Source organism: Euphorbia lathyris, chromosome 6 (genome assembly GCF_963576675.1).
Source record: "Euphorbia lathyris chromosome 6, ddEupLath1.1, whole genome shotgun sequence".
Classification (NCBI taxonomy): Eukaryota; Viridiplantae; Streptophyta; class Magnoliopsida; order Malpighiales; family Euphorbiaceae; genus Euphorbia; species Euphorbia lathyris.
In genome coordinates this window covers 14,288,866-14,307,322 of record NC_088915.1, presented here as the reverse complement: position 1 = coordinate 14,307,322, position 18,457 = coordinate 14,288,866, and the positions used below count along the sequence as shown (strand labels likewise).

Genomic DNA, 18,457 nt, shown 5'->3' with positions numbered 1-18,457 from the left:
TTCTAGGCCCAGTCCCATTTAGCCGGGCCTGGACAAAAAAAAAGTATTTAGATCCGACCCGGCCCAAGCCCGTAAAAAAACTGAACGGGTTTGGGCTTTACATATTTTACATTGGGCCGGTCCGGCCCGATATAATATATATACTGTTTTATAAATTTATATTATATTATATAATTAAATAAATATTAATTATAATTTATAATATAATTTTATAAGCAAAAAATATTCCTGTGCTTAACCTAATCTCCTCCTCTCCTCTCCTCTCCTCTCCATCCAAAAACGCCGCACATCACACAAAACATAGAGAGAATCGCCTCCTTCAGGAACTCAGGGATTTTCACGCCGCAGCCTTCAGGAACCGTCCTTCACCGCCGTCGCAGGGAACCTCCTTCGCCGCCGCCGCAGGGAGCCCTCCTTCACGCCGCAGGTTTGTTTTTGCCTATCTATTTCTCGTTTTCCTTTTTGATTGCTGTTTGATTTTGATCCTGTTTCTTTTTTAGCAGTGTCCATTTTGATACCCATTTTGATTTTGATTTCGTTTTCCAGTAGCTCTTTGATTTCGATTTTGATTTTTGATACCTATTTTTCTTCCTCCGTTTTAGTTTTGTGATCTTTCTTGGTGTGAGATTTTAAATCTAATTATATATTTTTTTTAAATATACAGATGGGCTTGGGCGGGCGGACTTGGCATTTATATCTCAGGCCCGAGCCCAGCCCGAGCCCGATTAAATTCCTGCGGGCTGGGCTTGGGCTCATCAGGCTTTGTCAAAAACCCGACAGGTCCAAGCCCAGCCCGGGCCATGCCCAGGTCTATGTACTGGAATATGCTCCCACATTTATATGGTTCTGTTATTTTCATTTAGATTGCAATTTAGCTTATTAGAATGTAGATGTTGCAGTATAACAAAATAGTTATTCTCATTAATCTCCTGTGAGTGTTTTTTTTTAATATATATATAGTCCTTCATTTCCTGTTTGTAATCAACTACATGAATTGAACATACCACTGTGCTGATATAGATTGCCATGAATTGAATGTTATCTATTAGCCGACTTGTCGATGCGATACTACAGAGAAAGTGAAATAAGGGACTCAAAACTGTTGGATTAATGACCATAGTTATGTAATCTGTTGATATGTAGTTTAGTTTGTTTTATTTATGTCTAATTAACTTTGCTGTTCAATCTTTCTCTTATATTCTTTCATTCCGATAGCAATTGGAGATCTGAATCACTTTTTCATCTCGGATTCGAGGACTCTTTGGTGAGCTTTGAAGGAAGCAGCCAGCCTCTCTTGTATCCATCTGAATAGGGCTCTTTGAAGAGTTTCACTAAAAATCAACAAAGGTATTATTGTATATACATGGCATTCTGAATTTGTTAGAATCATTATCATACCTAGATAAAATGTATGCAAAGAAGCTAATCTGAGTTGTGAATTTTGGTGCTTTACTTATTGTTTGTGCAAACTGGAAACTGAACAATGTAGTTCATTGATTTATTTATTTACTCAATTTGTTTATAGTTATTGTGCAATGGTTGCGAACGAGGAGGGCTATAAGCCTGAAGCAGGATTTCAAGAGGATTTAAGAGAACCACTAGTTGATCTTTCATTGACAGACTCTACAGAGCTCTGGCTCATCCAGTGGCCTCAGAATGAGGTAAACTTTCATTCTTTTTGCATTTTCACATATTGCCATTTAAATTAATTTTGGAATATATGCAACATACTTGTCTATTGCTTCAAACTTAAATTTTACTTGTTTGAATTCGAGAATAGGGTGGATTGTTTGAAGCTCATTATCGTATTGGTATTATGTCTTTGAAAGTCTTGATGCACAAAGTAGATTTGAGTTTGACTTGGATTTCCATTGCTCTTTCTTGTTATTGACTGTATTACAGCTTCCTGATTGTCATGGGATAGAGTTACCACTCAATCTTCACGGTGATGGATGCTTGGGCAGTTTTGAGGGTTTGTCAGGTACCTATGATATGAAAATAGGCTCCAATTTTCCCGAAGCAGAAATCTTACTGCTGCATTGTCTGATTAATTTAGTTTTAATTTTCTAAGTAGCTTATTTCTTGTACGTGGCAATTCTTACTCTATTTTTCTCGTATTAATGCGCTTTTTCAATGTGTCAGGCAAAGCATATGATGTGGTCAGCTGTGCTACTCGAGAGCCCAATGCAACAGTTTTTCTATCCACTGCATCGGAAACAAAAATTGGTAAATGCACTTATCTTATTTATTTCCGTTGCACAATGTAAGTGTTAATTGTTTGTTATCAGTGTTTTGAATTACTTCAGTGCCGATGCGTAATCCTAATTTTGGAATAGAAAGAATATGCACAAGATTGAATTTCAATTAAAATGCTCTCAATATACTTGATGTTTACAATTATTTTGATGTTGTTGTTGGATTATCAATTGGTATCAACATGAACGTTTGTTGGGGTAAATTACATCCATGGCCACTGAATTTTACTCATTTTAACATTGTGGCCACTGAACTTCAATTCTTAACAGTATGACCACTGAACTTTACACTTTTTAACATCGGTGGCCACTCAACGCCTCAAAATGACCGTTGACGGTTTCAAAATAAAAAATTCAAAGATTTAATGATATTCTAAGGAACTTTAATTCTTGAAAATTTTCGTTTTGAGGTCATTTAGGTGTTGTTTGGTTAGGAGAGAGTAAATGAATTTTTAGAGAGAGAAAGCTCAAAAAAAAGGTGATTTTGGAAAATAAAAATGCAGTTTCATGGTAAATGTCGTTCTGAACAACTTTAATTCTTGAATATTTTCATTTTGAGATCGTTAACGGTCATTTTTAGGAGTTAGTTAAAGTTGAGTGGCCACCGATGTTAAAAAGTGTAAAGTTTAGTGGCCATATGCGTGTAATTTACCCACGTTTGTTGCATCCATCCAGTGTTCATTTCTGGATGTTGATTTGACACGGTTGTCTTCATTTACAGTGGGGAATATATCGAGACGCGTTTCTCTTGTACACTACCCTGATCCGAAAGAGCTTGAGAGACAAGAAGCTGAAAAGAAATCAAAACGATTCCATCAAATGTCTGGTGGATCTACAACTCCATCAAGGAGTAGTAAACTCAGAAATCCATCATCATCAAGGAGTCATGCTGCAACACACAGTAGCAGAAAGTCTTCTTTGTCTGAAGTTGGCGAAAGATCCAGCGGCCAAAAAAGGCGTAAAACTAAACCTACCGCATCAACTGATAGGTCTACTCTGGATTCAGGACGAGGTCACATTGGAGAATGAAGGATGAAAAAAATCTGTTGTTTTCTAATCGTTCATTTCCTTAAATATAGATTAAGTTTTGGGTAAATTTCAAATAAAACCCCTGTGGTTTCACTAATTTTCAGATAAAGGACTGTGGTTTACTTTTTGTCAAAACGAGTACTGAGGTTTTCAACTTTAGCAAAATAAGGACTTTTTCGATTGATACTATTAAAATCACCCTTAACGACTTCAAAAATGACATATTTTAAGAACTACTAATATTCTAAGCAACTTTAATTCTTCAACTTTTTTATTTCGAGATTGTTTAGATGATGTTTGGTAAAGAGAGAGAAAGTTAATGTTTAGAGAGAGAAAGTTCCAAAAAAGATGGCATTGAACAACTTTAATTCTTGAAAATTTTTATTTTTAGGTCGTTAAAGATAGTTTTAATAGCATTATTAAAAATGTGAAACCTCAATCCTTGTTTTGACAAAAAGTAAACCACAGTCCTTTATCTGAAAATTAGTAAAATCACAGGGGTTTAATTTGAAATTTACCCTTAAGTTTTTGGTAGCAACAGAAAAATTAGCAAGAATTTCAAATTGTTATTTGTGGCTACACTTAAAACTAAAAGTTATGATTACTTCTTGACACAATTGCTTCGGGTTTTTTGCCACTCGTTATATTGTGTTTTATCATGAGAGGGTAATCATGCTGCTCACTAGATGATGAATTTCGTAGGAACTTTTCCTTCATGTTATCATGAGTGTGGTGTGTTCTTTGCAGATATCTATTATGTCGAAGATTGATGTGGATCTTGCCTTAATCGAGTTGTTCGCTTTTTCCTAGCTTCTTATGCACTGCGTTTTCATATACGTTGAATGTGCTATGGCTTTTAATTAATGAGGCTATGGTTTTTGACTAAACTCAAGATCTCAATTGTTACCACTAGCTTCAAACAGAGCCATCCTAAGAAGATACCAATGAAAAAGCCTCGTTAACAGAAAATTGTCTTTTCGATGCAGTTTTATTTATCCTCCAATTTCCATCGTTTTTTTAGCGCTCCTCCGGTGTTTTATTTAGGGTATTGCTATTTACCGCTCTCAAATTATTGATCTCTGGTCCCATTTGGACAATTTTGCCCTTTTCATAATTTTTTTCTCAAAACTGAATTTTTTTTTGAGAGAATCGGCCAAAATTTGGCCTGGGCGGATGCGGCATCCGCCCATGCCATGGCTGGTTCAAAATCCTTAAAATTTTGTGATGAAAAATACTAAATCGTTCAATTTTTTTGACGAAAAATGTAAAATTAAAAAACATAAATTCTAATATTTCCGACTCGTAATCATCCATTTCCGGGGTTTCGGTTGTCACACATTAATTATTTTCATAATTTTAATTATTGTTGTTCGGGTTATGATTTTGGAGAGAATTTTCAGTTTTTGATCGAAATTATGAGAAAGGCAAAAAAGTCCAAATGGAAGCGGTGATAATTAATTTGGAGGTGGTATTTAGCAGCCCACTTTATTTATCCTCCAATTTCCATCATTTTTTTCAAGATCCTCCAGTTTCTAGATCACCAAAGAATCTTTTGTTAATGAGATTTAAAGTTATATCATTTGATAATTAAAATAGTTAGGTTTAAGATTGAATTATTTTATACCCTGAAAACTAAATTCAATTCCTAGAACTAAATTTGCACCGTATCTCATATTTTAGCAAAAGCCCAAATCTGAAGTATCTAATTTCCCTAATGAAAATTATATGTAAAAACACAATTTTTGTGAAAGAATTTCTCCTCTTAATTGTTCAAGTGAACCACCAAATAATTTTTTGGCATAACCTTGTTATAAAATTAAACAAGGTCAACATCAACTTTAAAATTAAGTCATTTATTGCCCTTCAATTTAAAGTTCATTGAACCATTTGCTCCTATTTTCTCATGAAATTTACCAAGTATAACAAGAGGCCGAACCACAGTAACGAATCTAAAATTCACTAACAGAGGTGCTCCAATGTTTATGGGAGCTTTAATTGATTTTTTTTGTCTTTACCCTAAAAAAATTAAAGCTCCCCTTCCACCGGTTCGATGGAGTTTTGAGTGCTCAAACCCCGTCCTGACCCCCTCCAGATCCATCCCTGCCTAACCATACTATTCCACATCACAATATAGTACATCTTTGCAACCCCAGTGCTGAAAACACTCTTCTACCACTAGGCCAAAAGTGGGAGAACCAGCCTCCTCTTGCTGCATTCCCTGCATCTTCAAGCAGTGCCTCTTTCTCAATCCCGTCCGAATTCTCATCATCTTCATCTTTCTGTACATTCTCAATCGTATTTTCACCTGTACTCCTTTCTTCTGTATCTAAAGTTCCAACATCTGAGATTTCTCCCGGATTCTTGTCGAATAATCCTTTAAATTGTCTACGTGCCTTCCTCTCGGATTCCTGCTTATCATACCCATAGTGAAAATATTATACAACTGTTCTGCATCTTAGAGATCAAATATAATCATTACATTTTTACATTTAACCAACCTGTTTCTTTTGCTTCAGTTTTTGAAGTGCTGCCATAGCATCAGGTTCAGAGGACTTGTTGGTTTTCATCTGGCAAGATCGAGAAAGTACACGAGTATCCGGGATTAAAAGATGTTACATTAATTAACTGATTAAAAACCACTAGCGTTACCTTTTCAAAATCACTTTTTGCTTCCTCAAAATCTCCATTTGTCATGTACGCCATTCCACGGCGGTACAAAGCCTTCACATGCACTGGATTTGCATCCAATACCTGCATAATTTGCAAAAGATTTCCTCGAATAAAATCTTTAACTTGCATCATTGATATAAAAGAGATTGACATGTGAAACAGACTGAACATCGATTAAAATTCTCCATTCCAAAGAGTTGTAAACTCGAGTCTAATATCTGGAGTACTTTACTTTCAAAAGCTTACAGTTATAGAATCCTATATGATCTAATTTGTTTAACCCTATCTAATAAAGCAATAATAGAAATTACAGTGACATTAAAATCCCAGTTGTAAGTGTTTTGGTTGGGAACGTTTATAAGCATTATTTAGGTTCATTTTGTAGCATTTAGGTTCATTTTAGCAATAGTTTGAGCATACTTTTGTGTTGCTATGCGACATTTATTTTGCAGTTACAGATTCTGCAGAATGTCGTAATCAGAATTTACTTAATGCAGTTTGACAGAACAACCAAATAGCCGGAGAGTCTAAGGTTCCCTTCAATGAACCTTAATTAACAAGTAACCAAAGGTACTAAAGGAAGAAAATCTAAGCACAGACCCGGTATATATTGGAGTTGTTTAATCACCAATCATCCCACAACTCGATCACGGACTTCGAATCGTAACATTAACATAACCTTAAAGCATGCCTTGAGCATAGACTATTGCATGAACAACAATAACTTGTGATCTTGTGGTTGTCAGACTCTTAATCAAGGTCTTTCAATATACATAATGCACCTCTAATTTGTTCATTTTACTTGATCAATTGAGATTAACTTTGAAGATGGATGTCCCATGACCATTGACTCCTTGTTTGATACCAAATTCATGCAAGAAAAGAATTTATTTCCCTTAATAAAATTCAATTCAATTAGCTAATCATTTCCTTTGTTTGGAGAATATTCTAATATGAAAGAATCCAATTAGTGCTAATTAATTCATTTCACATATTTATTTCCATTAATACCTTTATTTAATAGAAGCTCTAATCAATTTAAATAAACAATCATTTCACATATAACTCAATTAGGCCTTTTTGTAATTGTAGACGATCTAAATTGAATTCCCACACTACTACATTATCTTTAGCTGATTTCTGATTCTCAAACTTCACCTTAATTTTTAATTTAGAAGAATTGAATTATTTTTTTTTTTTTCTTTGCAAGCATAAAAATTAAGAAAATGACAGTTAATTGAATTGAATTCCTTCTAAACGGAGTTTTCCAAACACTATAGTGTTTTGGGGAATAGTGAAGCCTAAAGTCCTAGCCATATATATACAAGGGATAAGGTACAAAACTACCCTCAAGATTTTTGGGAAATGCTTATTTAACCTCACCTACAAAACAGTACAATTTCAGTTCCAACGTCTATCATCAAAAGGTGCAATTAAAGGCTTCACTCACCGACAGAAATTGACACATCAGATATTGGTGTCGTGAACCCCTTTACACCTAACATCTGATGTTGGTGGAAGTATGACGTGGCGCCTAGGTGTAGGGGGGTTAACGGAATCAACATCTGATGTGCTAAATTTTCATTAGCGAGGCCTTTAATTGCGTCATTTGATAAACGTTGTTGGGACTGAAATTGTACTATTTTGTACTAGGGGCTAAATTAGCTATTCCCCAAAAACCATGAGGCTATTTTGGTATCTTATCCCTATATATAATTAATTGAATATGATTTTCAAAGATCAACTACTATAAATAGAAATTAAGTAATTTATAAAGAAAAGGAGTTAAATAAATCTATTTAATCCACCAGAAGATACCTTATTGCAATACTCAATGGACTTTTTGCACTCTCCCATCTTGAGGTAGCACGCAGCCAGGTTGAGGTTTAACAAATTCTTCAAACATCGAAGAAGAAAAACATAAATTAAAAATATTATCTCAACATAAATATTTAAGATGATACAGTACAGTAGCTCTTTTGGTTAAGGAGTTGAAAGACTTACTCTTGTATCTGCAAAAACCTTCCCTTCCTCATCATCTTGTGGATTGACATGATTGAATTCCCTAAGTACCTGTTGAGCAGTAGACGTTAAGCAGAATGAATATGATTCAGATGTCGAGGAAAAAAAAAAAAAAATCTGCAATTCCATATAAGATGCAGCATAACAGTATAAGAAATAATAATAAACCTATTTTACGTCGAGCCTCAAAAAGAAAAAGAAAAAACATCTTTTTTCTGAATTTTAATCATTTATTTATTTTGCAATTCAATGAAAATCGAAACACAGACTTGATCTAGGCACATCACCAGTCAACTGAACTAAGTGATGTCAGTAAATGGCTTCACACTTTGTCACCAAAACCATTGGAATTTTGACTCCGAAGAAGCTAAGAGAAGTGAATGAATGAACTGAGTTAACATATCACCTTGTCATATTTTGCCCTGGCAAGTTCAAACTTTCCCTCTTTGAAGAGCCTGTTTCCCTAAATGATAACAGTCAATTTCAATATTGTAAGAACAATCAAAGAATGCAAAGATAGACCATGTGTATATGAAGACAAACCAATGTTAAATGTGGTCAATGATGGAACTGGAGGAAAAAGTAAAACATATATATACATACGGTGTTTCTAGTTTTCTCTGCATCAGCCATTATAGTTGGGAAATCCATGCCAGTCCAATCCTGCAATAAGGATTCAAGTTTACCTTTGATATGTCATGAAACAAAAAGAAATGTCCACTTAAATTTAGATGCTTAATAAGCACTCTATGCTGAATCAAGTAAAAAACATCCCTAATGATGCCCAGCAGTGTCAATACTAATTCCTAAATGCATTCTCCATAGAGTGAATGAACATTAAACAGAATGCCATGCAGGAAAATCAATATGGAGTCAATAAGAGAAATACTAGACCATGATAAAGGAGCAGAAAATTGTTATTCTATAAAAAATATACATATATTAACTTAAATAATCCTGCAATTAAAGTTCTAAGAGATAAATTTTAGTTACCTTTGGCATCTCAAAACCAAGTAGCTCTATTTCCCATTGAATATGAGCACCCTCAGGAACATTAGCTGGCCTAAAAGAAAAGGAGTGACCGGAAATTGGAGACATTATGTGATGAACAAAATGAAGTAAGAATGATGATAGTGGCAATAAGTTCAATAGTTGTGACTGTTCAATAGAATATGTTAAAACAAGATTTTGAAAAGCAACCTCTGGAACTTGTCATATGCGTAATCAGGAGGACATGTGACAAGGGCTATCTCTCCAGGGAGCATCAGACGAACAGACATTTCAAAACCCTCAGGGACCTGCGAAAAAAAAATTTGAAGATACAAGTTAGACGGCAAACTACCAACTGAGTTCGCAATTTGAATAGAGGCTAAGTATGGTCATGTCTATATTTGTTCATGGAAATTAAGAATAGCACTTATCAAGCATCTATTTGTATATTTATGTAGAAGAACAACTTACAAGGCCTTCTCCAGAACTGAACTCCAAGGGCTGGCCATCATTATGAACCCTTGTATCATAGAAGACCTTCTTTTCCTCATTAAGAAGCATACCCTTGTAATGGACCCGTAGTTGACTGTCATGGAGGGGGCAATCCATGGGAAACTCACCTAATTTTTCAGGTCAAATCAGATAAACATTGTAGCATATGAAACGTTACAATTGTAAAGCCATGTACTCATGCATATAATGTTGCCATTTGCAAGAGGTAAGCATTGGAAAAGAAAGCTCAAATAGAATAAGTGACAACTTCAGGCAAGTTAGATGCATTTCAAGGTCCATAGAACCTCAGATCTTTCCAAAACAAACGAAGAAGAAGAAACTCTTTTTGAGGTGCAGAATACCAAGCAACTGACACTAAAAGATCAGTAAAGCACAGATCTCATACTTCAACTGTCGGTGACTTAACAGAAAGAAATAGATGTAATCAACTCCATTTATCCCCATAATATTCATTTATCTACACTATGCCTAATTAAAGATGCAGAAAAGAAAAGAAACATCAGCTGGTGCTAGCAGAGAGTAATGAGTTTAAGTATACACACCTTTTCCATCTCGAATCCGACGCTTTATCAAACGTCCATCTCCAAGCATGTCCCGCACCTGTCAATACTAAGCTAGAGAGTTGAATCACATCATTACCAATACCACCGTTAACCATGGAAGTGATTTCAATTGTCATAAATAAATAAATAAAACATTCTGCACTCATACACAGAAAGACCACATTAAGTCAAAACTTGACATAAACATCATTACCAATGCCCCCATTAACCATCAAAGCAATCCATTGTTATAACCAAGATAAATAAATAAACCACATGCACAAACTACATATAACAATAATAGACAATATCAAGTAAGTACTTGTCCATAAATCAGGTACAACAAGATTGCTTCCATAAGGAAAATATCAAATGTTATGCATGTTAAGTTCTTGCATTGTACATAAGTTATTATTTGTCACTCCTGGATAATATATTTGATAACCATATCTAACATATTCACTGGATAGTATGGCCTGGTAATTTTGTCTGGTTTGGCTCCAAATTATTGGGCTTAAAATGTTGACCAAGTCTGTCCTACATGCCATGAACGTGTAAATTACATACGTGGTGTACAACCTTTGACATATTTCACACTTTGGTGTACAACCTTCCATTTTGCACAAAAAAATGTACAACCTTTTGGTGACCTCCCACTAAAGTATACAGCCGGTAATTGTGACCGGTCAACGTGCCACGTTAGCAAATTGACATCCTTAAAAGTCAAAAGTTGACCGATCAACGTGCCATGTCAAATTGCTGACGTGGCACGTACACTTCACGTTGACCGATCGTAATTACCGGTTATACACTTTAGTGAGAGGTCACTAAAATGTTGTATGGTTTTGTGTGCAAAATTGAAGGTTGTACACCAAAATGTGAAACAGGACAAAGGTTGTACACCACGTATGTAAGTTACCCTGGCATGAACATGTCTAATTATCATCAACATCTTTTGAACTCATGGTTCTAATAAACATGAACTTATGACATCCATGACATGATTACTTTGCTCATATAAGGCTCCCAACTAACAATTCAGAAGATGGTAAACTAATCATGATATTGTCTATGACTGGGTTTTAACTATCAGCTTGAGCTTTTAGTTCAATTGGTTCCATGATATGGTATCATGGCCTCTTGGACCAAACGGTTGAAGTTGAGTCTTGGCAACCTTATTAATTTGTGGATTTAAAAACACATGATGGGATGGGCGTGTGTTGTACACACTGCAAGTCCAGGGGGCATTTTCATGCAGGGTGTGTCTATGATTGGGCCTTAATTATCATCTTGAGTTTTTAGTTCAATTGGTTCCATGACATATATGATAATTTTTTTGGTTTCAAGCATTATTCAAACTTAACCATAGAGGACAATTTTCCTGAGCATCACTTGCAATACGAAGAAAAAAAATGGTTATACCCATGTTCTATGCAGTGACAGAATGACAGCACAACATTATTCACATAAATTAGAATGTAAATAAGATTATTACCAAATATCCCCTCAACCAAAAAAACACTTTTGATGGCTCTACACGGCAAATGACTAGTAAGATTTGCAGTTAAGGAGAAATCTACACACCTGAGTGAAATGAACAAGCTCCACTTCAAAATGAACTTCGTCAAAACCTTCAACCACAGACATGAGAGGAGACTCACTTAAGTACTGATTAGTAACATAAATTACTGCCTTTTCTTGACGTGTCATTGTCCCTATCCCCATCTCAAGACCTTTTGGTACCTAATTAGATAGGAAATAGTTATGATGTTAACATCCATAAGTACAAAACCTCTATATTAAAAGAATTCAATATTCGAATGGAGGGCATAATTATATATAGTAACTATGGATATAAATTAACATCCATAAGCACAAAACCTCTATATTAAAAGAATTCAATAAGCGAATGAAGGACATTATTATATATAATAACTATGGATATGGAAGATGAATAACTACATTGAGATTTGCAAGAAAAAGTGTGAATATGAGGCTAACCTCAGATTTCCCAAAAGTAAAGAAATAGGGTTCTCCTTGTGTGTGCAGCAGAATCACTTTTCCATCGCTCGTCTTTGCAGTAATACTAACACATAATTCAAAAACACTTTAGATACTTCGGTCTTCTGATTAACATAAAGCAAAGCAAAGACAAAAATGAGCAAGAAATTTTACCGAGCTGTTACTTCGTATGGTTCCCTTGGTGATTCCCACCATTGTCCTTCATTTATAACCTATTCATAAATAAGCAAATGTGTAATGCCACTTCTTCAAACATGAATTAGAAAAGCAGACACATGCTGATTGTAGATTGTACGTCTTCATAAGCATTTTCCTTTTATTCCAGTATAGGTGGAAACCCCTACTCAAACACAGGACAGCTAGCCAAATCCCCACTCTTCCGAGCAGTTGTGATAGACCCAGTACAGGCAAAAACCACTATTTTGATGCCAACCAGCTCCATGCTTTCTCTTATAAGTTCCTAATAATTTTTTTTTCTCACTTGCTGATTCCCGTAGCCATTTGGAGAACTGACGGGGCGTTTGGTATTCTATTGGGATAGGGATAGGGATAAAGATTGGGATAGGGATAAGGATAAATGGTTGGGATAAGGATAAAAATATGATAGTCAAGAATTATTATTCAATGTTTGATATATGGGATAGGGATGTGGATAAAATAATACATTTTACTATTTTAACCTTATTTAAACTATATAACATTAATTTGAGGGATAAGATAGACTTTTCCATCCTATTAAAATCGCAAGAGCTTGTCCCACCTTCTTATACCACCCCCCTCCTGGGTATAGGATTTGAGGGATAAGAAGCTTATCCCTCATCCGTCTCACTCTTCTATCTCCCAAACAAACACGGGATAACTTATCTTGTGTTTTTTATCCCTATCCCACCTCCTATATCCCTTCTAACAAACGCCCCGTAAGGACTTAAGGGGTTGTTAATTACAGAACGGACAAAAGAAAAATACTGAACCAGAGTGAAAAACTGAAGAATGAATATCTGATACTAATATGCTCTCATGCCAAACAGAAAGAAAAGAAATCATAGATTCTGTCGCGAATAATGACTTTAGCCTATGACATGAAGACAATGCCAATGTTAGAAGCAATATGATTTTGGTCCTATGACAATGCTTTTGCACTGTCAGATAGTAATATAAATTGGGCCTTTAATTATAAGCTTAAACTTTTAGTTTAATTGGTTCTATGACATGGTATCAGAGCCTCTTTGACCAAGTGATCAAGGGTTCGATTCCTAGCAACCCCATTTCTTGATTTAATTTCCAAACATGGTAAGATGGGCCTGTGTTGTTCACGTTTCAAGCCCAATTGGAAATTCACGTGCGGCGGTGTGTCAGTTATTAATATGAATTGGGCCTTTAACTATCAGCTCAAGCTTTTAGTTCAATTGGCCAGAGCCTCTTTGACCAAGTGATCAAGGGTTCGATTCCTAGCAACCCCATTTCTTGATTTAATTTCCAAACATGGTAAGATGGGCCTGTGTTGTTCACGTTTCAAGCCCAATTGGAAATTCACGTGCGGCGGTGTGTCAGTTATTAATATGAATTGGGCCTTTAACTATCAGCTCAAGCTTTTAGTTCAATTGGTCTGAGCCTCTTTGACCAAGTGATCAAGGGTTCGATTCCTAGCAACCCCATTTGTTGATTTAATTCCAAGACATGGTAATATGGGCATGTGTTATGCACGCTTCGAAGCCAGTGGGAATTTGCGTGCGAGGGTGTGTCAGGTATTAATATGAATTAGGCTTTCAACTATTCGCTTAAGCTTTTAGTTCAATTGATTCCATGACATGCACAAACAAGGTGCTAAAGAATCATAAGCAAAGAAAAGAAACATCAGCTGGTGCTAGCAGTAGCAGATAGCGAGGTACACAAGTGAACTTATAAACCATGTCATAAATGCAATTCAACAAGGAATTTCTTCATACCTGTTTTACAACTCCTAAATCATCATTGACAACCTGAAAAGTCAACACAGAGATGATTCAACACTAAAATCTAAGGCGTACCAAATGCCAATTAATAGTTGCAGTAGCCATAATTAGAACGTCAGAAGATTTCAACTAACACTATCAACTAACCATTCATATCGGAACATGAAAACTAAACTAGCAAAACTGCCATAAACGAAAACTATACAAAGTTAGAGTTTCAAAACCTTGCCTTTACTTTAGAAAAGTGCATCATCTCAATCTCAAAATGGAGTTCATCTTCCTTTGGAAAGTTACTAGGAGGTGAAACTGGACAATCATCCTCACCATAATGCATTTCAGGTTTCAACTTGAACTGAAACAGAAGAATTTACCAGCTTTCAATATAATAAAACAAGAAAATCCAACATAACCAAACTTTTATTCACTATTTCCTCATCAGTTTCCAATTTTGAACGCTTTGTTCTCCAGCCTAAGCTTCTCATAGGAAAGAAACAAGACAAATCAAGAAACAAATTCATTATGTCCTTTTTTTATGTGTCCAAAGTAAATTTGTTCTGCTTTCCTCTTTCTCGCATGTACTTAATTTTCTTAATTTTCTCCCTTCTACAGTGATAAACATAAAATTAACAGAACCTTAAACGCACATCATATGTGAAATAGAATAAGCCAATACCATTGCTACTTCACCCTTAAGCATAGTGGAAAGGCCTTCCAGCAAACCTAATAGCATTTTACTTTTGCCTAAAACTTGTCTTATTGGAGTGCCCTTACCTGTAATGTAAAACAATAGGTTAATTAAATGCCACTTATCCAACAACCATGAGAACATAAGAATCATGGAAAACTTTCTGTTTACGGGTTGAATGTCAAAATCAAGTAATCCGAAAATAGCACAGGAATCTAAGAGCACTACAACATTTTGTACAAGGCAGCATAATTATGAAGCAAACATAGAGCATTCATGTAATCAACCCACCTCCATATTCTAATCTAGTAGACTCTACAACAACTCCTTCCAAGGTTCTAACAGTGCAGTGATATATGACCTGCAAAATTTAACAATTATGACAGTTTCATAACTCCATAAAGAAAATTCTAGGAAGGAATTATTCACATATTTTGAACCTGGTCCCCATCTGATGGCTTAGCATCACCTCCTCCTGGCCGCATCTCAGCTTTCATCAAACTCCCAGGCACAATTTTCATTTTCCTGATCAGACGAATACCTCATTGCTTAAATTTTTTGCAAGGGAACCTAATTCTCAATTACAAATGCTCGTTCACTAAAAAGTACTATCAAATGGAAAACACAAGAACCTCTTCTCATTTTCAGTGGGCTCCTTCTTCTTCTTCGGCAAAGGCGCTTCATCTACAGCCATTGCTGATAACCGTATTCAGGGAATCAATCACAATACTGGACAAATATTCAATCACAGTAATTAGCACAAAATAACAGTAAGTGTGGAGAACGGACTAAGAGCAAACATTATATTACAGAAAACATTAAAAACCAAGTAAATGCTGCTGCTGCAGCAAAGCAGAACTCATTTGAGCAAATAGCTGATTAGGTGTTGGAAGCATAGGCAAGAATAGTCAGGTGTTACAAAGATCGCTTTAAAGTCAGACATGGAAAAATTCACAATTTCGCGAGCAATTCGGTAGCATTGTTTGAGACTATAATTTTGCTAAAGCGGAATACTGCGAATGTCGTCGAAAAGTTTATAATTGGCAGGGGATCTACATCGGCTTGATATAGTAAAAGAAGAACAAAGATGAGATAACTTAATTGAACAACATTCATAACAAATTTGAAGAAAGAATAGAAGAAATTGAGTTTGCATAGCTACTAGATCAAAGATTGTAAACCAAAATCATCCATTACCATATAAGGTGAAGGGAAACTGCAGTACCTGAAGTTCTTAGAACGGTGAATGATTGAGCAGAGCTATTTGATTAAACAAGAAATTACTAGAGTGTTTGAGAATGAAAGATTCAGTTGAAGAAGAAAGGTCAAACACTGATTCTCAGAATTTCTGCAGACTGAAATTTGTAGTCAAATAAGGACAAGCTAGTTCTAGTTTCTACTTTCTCAGCAACATCAAACCATCTCCGCCCGCCTCTCCTCTCTAAATATGGATGTTAAAACTGAAATGCAGCCGAAGATCGTTGCAATCAAGGCAAAACGGCAATTCTCCATCCAGTCAACTAAACTATCAGAAGAAGTACGGCCAACGCTCTCGTGAATGGGCTGCGATGGGCTTGGGCTAAACTCCAATTATTGGGGAGTATAATTATAATTTGGGGAATTTAGCATAAAATGCCATAATTGACTGTTACATTCGGTCGCAATAACTAGGGATGACAACGGGTACGGTATCTATGGGTATCCGGCACAATCCGTATCCTGCATAAAAGGATACGAGACGGGTATGAGATTATCTGCTAGGGTAATAAGACGCGTATAAAAATACCTCAGGATACTCAGTACCAGATACGTGTCATAACTCTTTAATATATTAAAAAATATTATTGTTTTTTAGATGCAAGATGTGAGATTTGAATCCATATCTTTTATTCAACCATTAAGTGCTACCACTAAGCTACTTTATTAAAGTTAAATTTGTTCAACTTTTAGATGGATGATTTATTAAATTTATACTTTGTTAAATTTTTATTATTTTTTATTTTATTTATTGATTCTTAACGGGTAAGAGTATCCGTGGGTACCCGTGAATTAAATGGGATGGGTATGATATGCAAAAATTATACTCGTTAGGATAATGGGACGTGTGAGTGTAATTAAAAATAAACGGACAAAAGTTTGGGATTGGCACTACCTGCGGGTACCCTACCCGTTGCCATCCCTAGCAATAACTGTACTTTAAACTTTTATTTCTTAAATGCCATTTTTTATATATTTTATTTGTATTGATCTCATGTTGTTTGGATCTCTTGACTTGTTTCATTTTTTAGTGTTGAATTTTTCTCATTTTCTTTCATAATTTTCGTTTGAATTTCTTCTTGTCTTTGTTTCGAGTATCAAGTTTTTTATTTTTATTGTGTTGTCTCATTTTTTTCTGTATTCTCGTTATTTTTTGTTTGTTTTTATTTTGTTTGTGTTATGTTTCAGAATGATAAAAATAGCAAAAAAATTCTCACAAAGATAAATCTTTTACTTTTTCTAATTCTGATGATTACGAAGATTTTTCTTTGATTAGATTGATGTATGATAACAATAGAAGAGGAAAAATGTTGTGAATGGTGGTGACTATGTGAAAACGCATAAAAAAAGGTTTGGAGAAGTAGTATGTTGATGAAAATAGAAGAGTTTCTATTAAAAAAATTGTTGGTAAGAACATTGAGTTTTCTAATAAAAAGGCAAAGACTCGTAGTGGAATGATTTTTTTAATAAATTCTTCTACGACTTCTTCACCATTTTAGATGTTAGGGGTAAAATTGCTCCTGACCTAAAATATGGTAATTTTGATTCCAAGAAAATTTCATATGTTAAAAAAATAGAGTTATGTAGATTTATTTTTTAATTTCATTAGATTTTAATCAATTTTGTACAAATTTTGTTTTTTTTTTGTGTGTTTTCTTGAATTTGTTTTTTTAATGTTAAATTGGAAACCTTTAGAAATCGGATCAATTGGTTGAATTAGAGTGAAATTGAATCATACCAAATTAAATTTATTTGATTGTGTTTTAAGTTTTCTTGAAATTATGTTATACTAGAAAGTGTCCCTTGCTTCGCTTCGGGAAATAATTAATTTAAATTGTGTTACATTGAATTATAAATTTTAACCTGGTTAATAAATTAATTAAATAATTTGCAACTTGAGTTCTTTAATAGTGCAATTTATTGTAATTTTAGTTAAATTTTGTTTTTTTAGAAAAGTTAAAATATGTTAAATGTAACGAATTATTTTCTCATAAAATCTTGGTATATATATTTTTTCCTCAAAATATCAATTATAAGGAAATCTCACAATTTACCAGCTCAAAAAAAATATTTTAAATAGTTTCTTCTTGGTAGAGAGAATGAATTGGATTAATGAACATTTTGTGTAAATTTTTGTATAATATAATGAAATAAGTCTATCAAAATAGACTCAAAGTTTTAATGGAAATTTCAATTTAAAAAAAATAACATAATGTTAGCCTTAACATTTATGAAATGATGCAATTATAGCTCGTAATATACCTTAAATCTAAATTGATACTATTTCACAAACATTGAGGCATTAAGATCTATTATCAAGACCTATAATTGCATAATTTTACATATATTGAGATTAAAATTATCTTATTTTATATATTGAAATTAATGTAAAAAAAACATTATAATTATATTTCAAAATCTATCATTTTTATCTTATTTTTTTCTTTGAAATGATTTGAAAAATTTGTATACTAAAGGCAAAAATGTTTTCCATTAATTTGAGTGGATAGAAAAAGCTAA

At 34.4% G+C, this 18,457-nt stretch overlaps 2 protein-coding genes across 3 annotated transcripts; one reads left to right on the top strand and one right to left on the bottom strand.

The window, feature by feature from the left end:
- The first annotated feature begins 230 nt into the window (after positions 1–230).
- LOC136233830 (mediator-associated protein 2) lies at positions 231–3,928 on the top strand. 2 transcript variants are annotated; one of them, XM_066023512.1, is made up of 7 exons: positions 231–427; positions 665–931; positions 1,216–1,347; positions 1,526–1,661; positions 1,903–1,981; positions 2,143–2,226; positions 2,977–3,928. In XM_066023512.1, exons 4-7 carry the CDS (start codon positions 1,536–1,538, stop codon positions 3,282–3,284), a joined length of 597 nt encoding a protein of 198 aa, XP_065879584.1. In that variant the 5' UTR covers positions 231–427; positions 665–931; positions 1,216–1,347; positions 1,526–1,535; the 3' UTR covers positions 3,285–3,928. The 2 variants fall into 2 exon arrangements, with proteins under 2 accessions (XP_065879584.1, XP_065879583.1); XM_066023511.1 differs by lacking the exon at positions 665–931.
- Positions 3,929–5,151: 1,223 nt separating this feature from the next.
- Positions 5,152–16,181, bottom strand: LOC136232541 (peptidyl-prolyl cis-trans isomerase PASTICCINO1). Its single transcript, XM_066021759.1, has 21 exons — positions 15,906–16,181; positions 15,313–15,409; positions 15,121–15,205; positions 14,972–15,041; positions 14,669–14,766; positions 14,225–14,347; positions 13,990–14,022; positions 12,197–12,255; positions 12,023–12,107; positions 11,606–11,764; positions 10,022–10,079; positions 9,438–9,586; positions 9,177–9,274; positions 8,970–9,039; positions 8,580–8,639; positions 8,383–8,439; positions 7,959–8,027; positions 7,773–7,850; positions 5,934–6,035; positions 5,783–5,851; positions 5,152–5,692 (listed from the first exon to the last, which is right to left on the bottom strand). Exons 2-21 carry the CDS (start codon positions 15,372–15,374, stop codon positions 5,408–5,410), a joined length of 1,869 nt encoding a protein of 622 aa, XP_065877831.1. The 5' UTR covers positions 15,375–15,409; positions 15,906–16,181; the 3' UTR covers positions 5,152–5,407.
- Positions 16,182–18,457: the final 2,276 nt, after the last annotated feature.

Bases quoted from the DNA above. Each gene is read 5' to 3' on its own strand.
- LOC136233830 (XM_066023511.1), top strand. From the start codon at position 1,536: ATGGTTGCGAACGAGGAGGGCTATAAGCCTGAAGCAGGATTTCAAGAG. The intron at 1,662-1,902 runs GTAAACTTTCAT...ACTGTATTACAG, and splicing joins TCCAGTGGCCTCAGAATGAG to CTTCCTGATTGTCATGGGAT. The intron at 2,227-2,976 runs GTAAATGCACTT...CTTCATTTACAG, and splicing joins TGCATCGGAAACAAAAATTG to TGGGGAATATATCGAGACGC.
- LOC136232541 (XM_066021759.1), bottom strand. From the start codon at position 15,374: ATGGCTGTAGATGAAGCGCCTTTGCCGAAGAAGAAGAAGGAGCCCACT. The intron at 8,440-8,579 runs GTATGTATATAT...GTTATCATTTAG, and splicing joins CAGAGAAAACTAGAAACACC to GGAAACAGGCTCTTCAAAGA. The intron at 5,852-5,933 runs GTAACGCTAGTG...CGATCTTGCCAG, and splicing joins CAAAAAGTGATTTTGAAAAG to ATGAAAACCAACAAGTCCTC.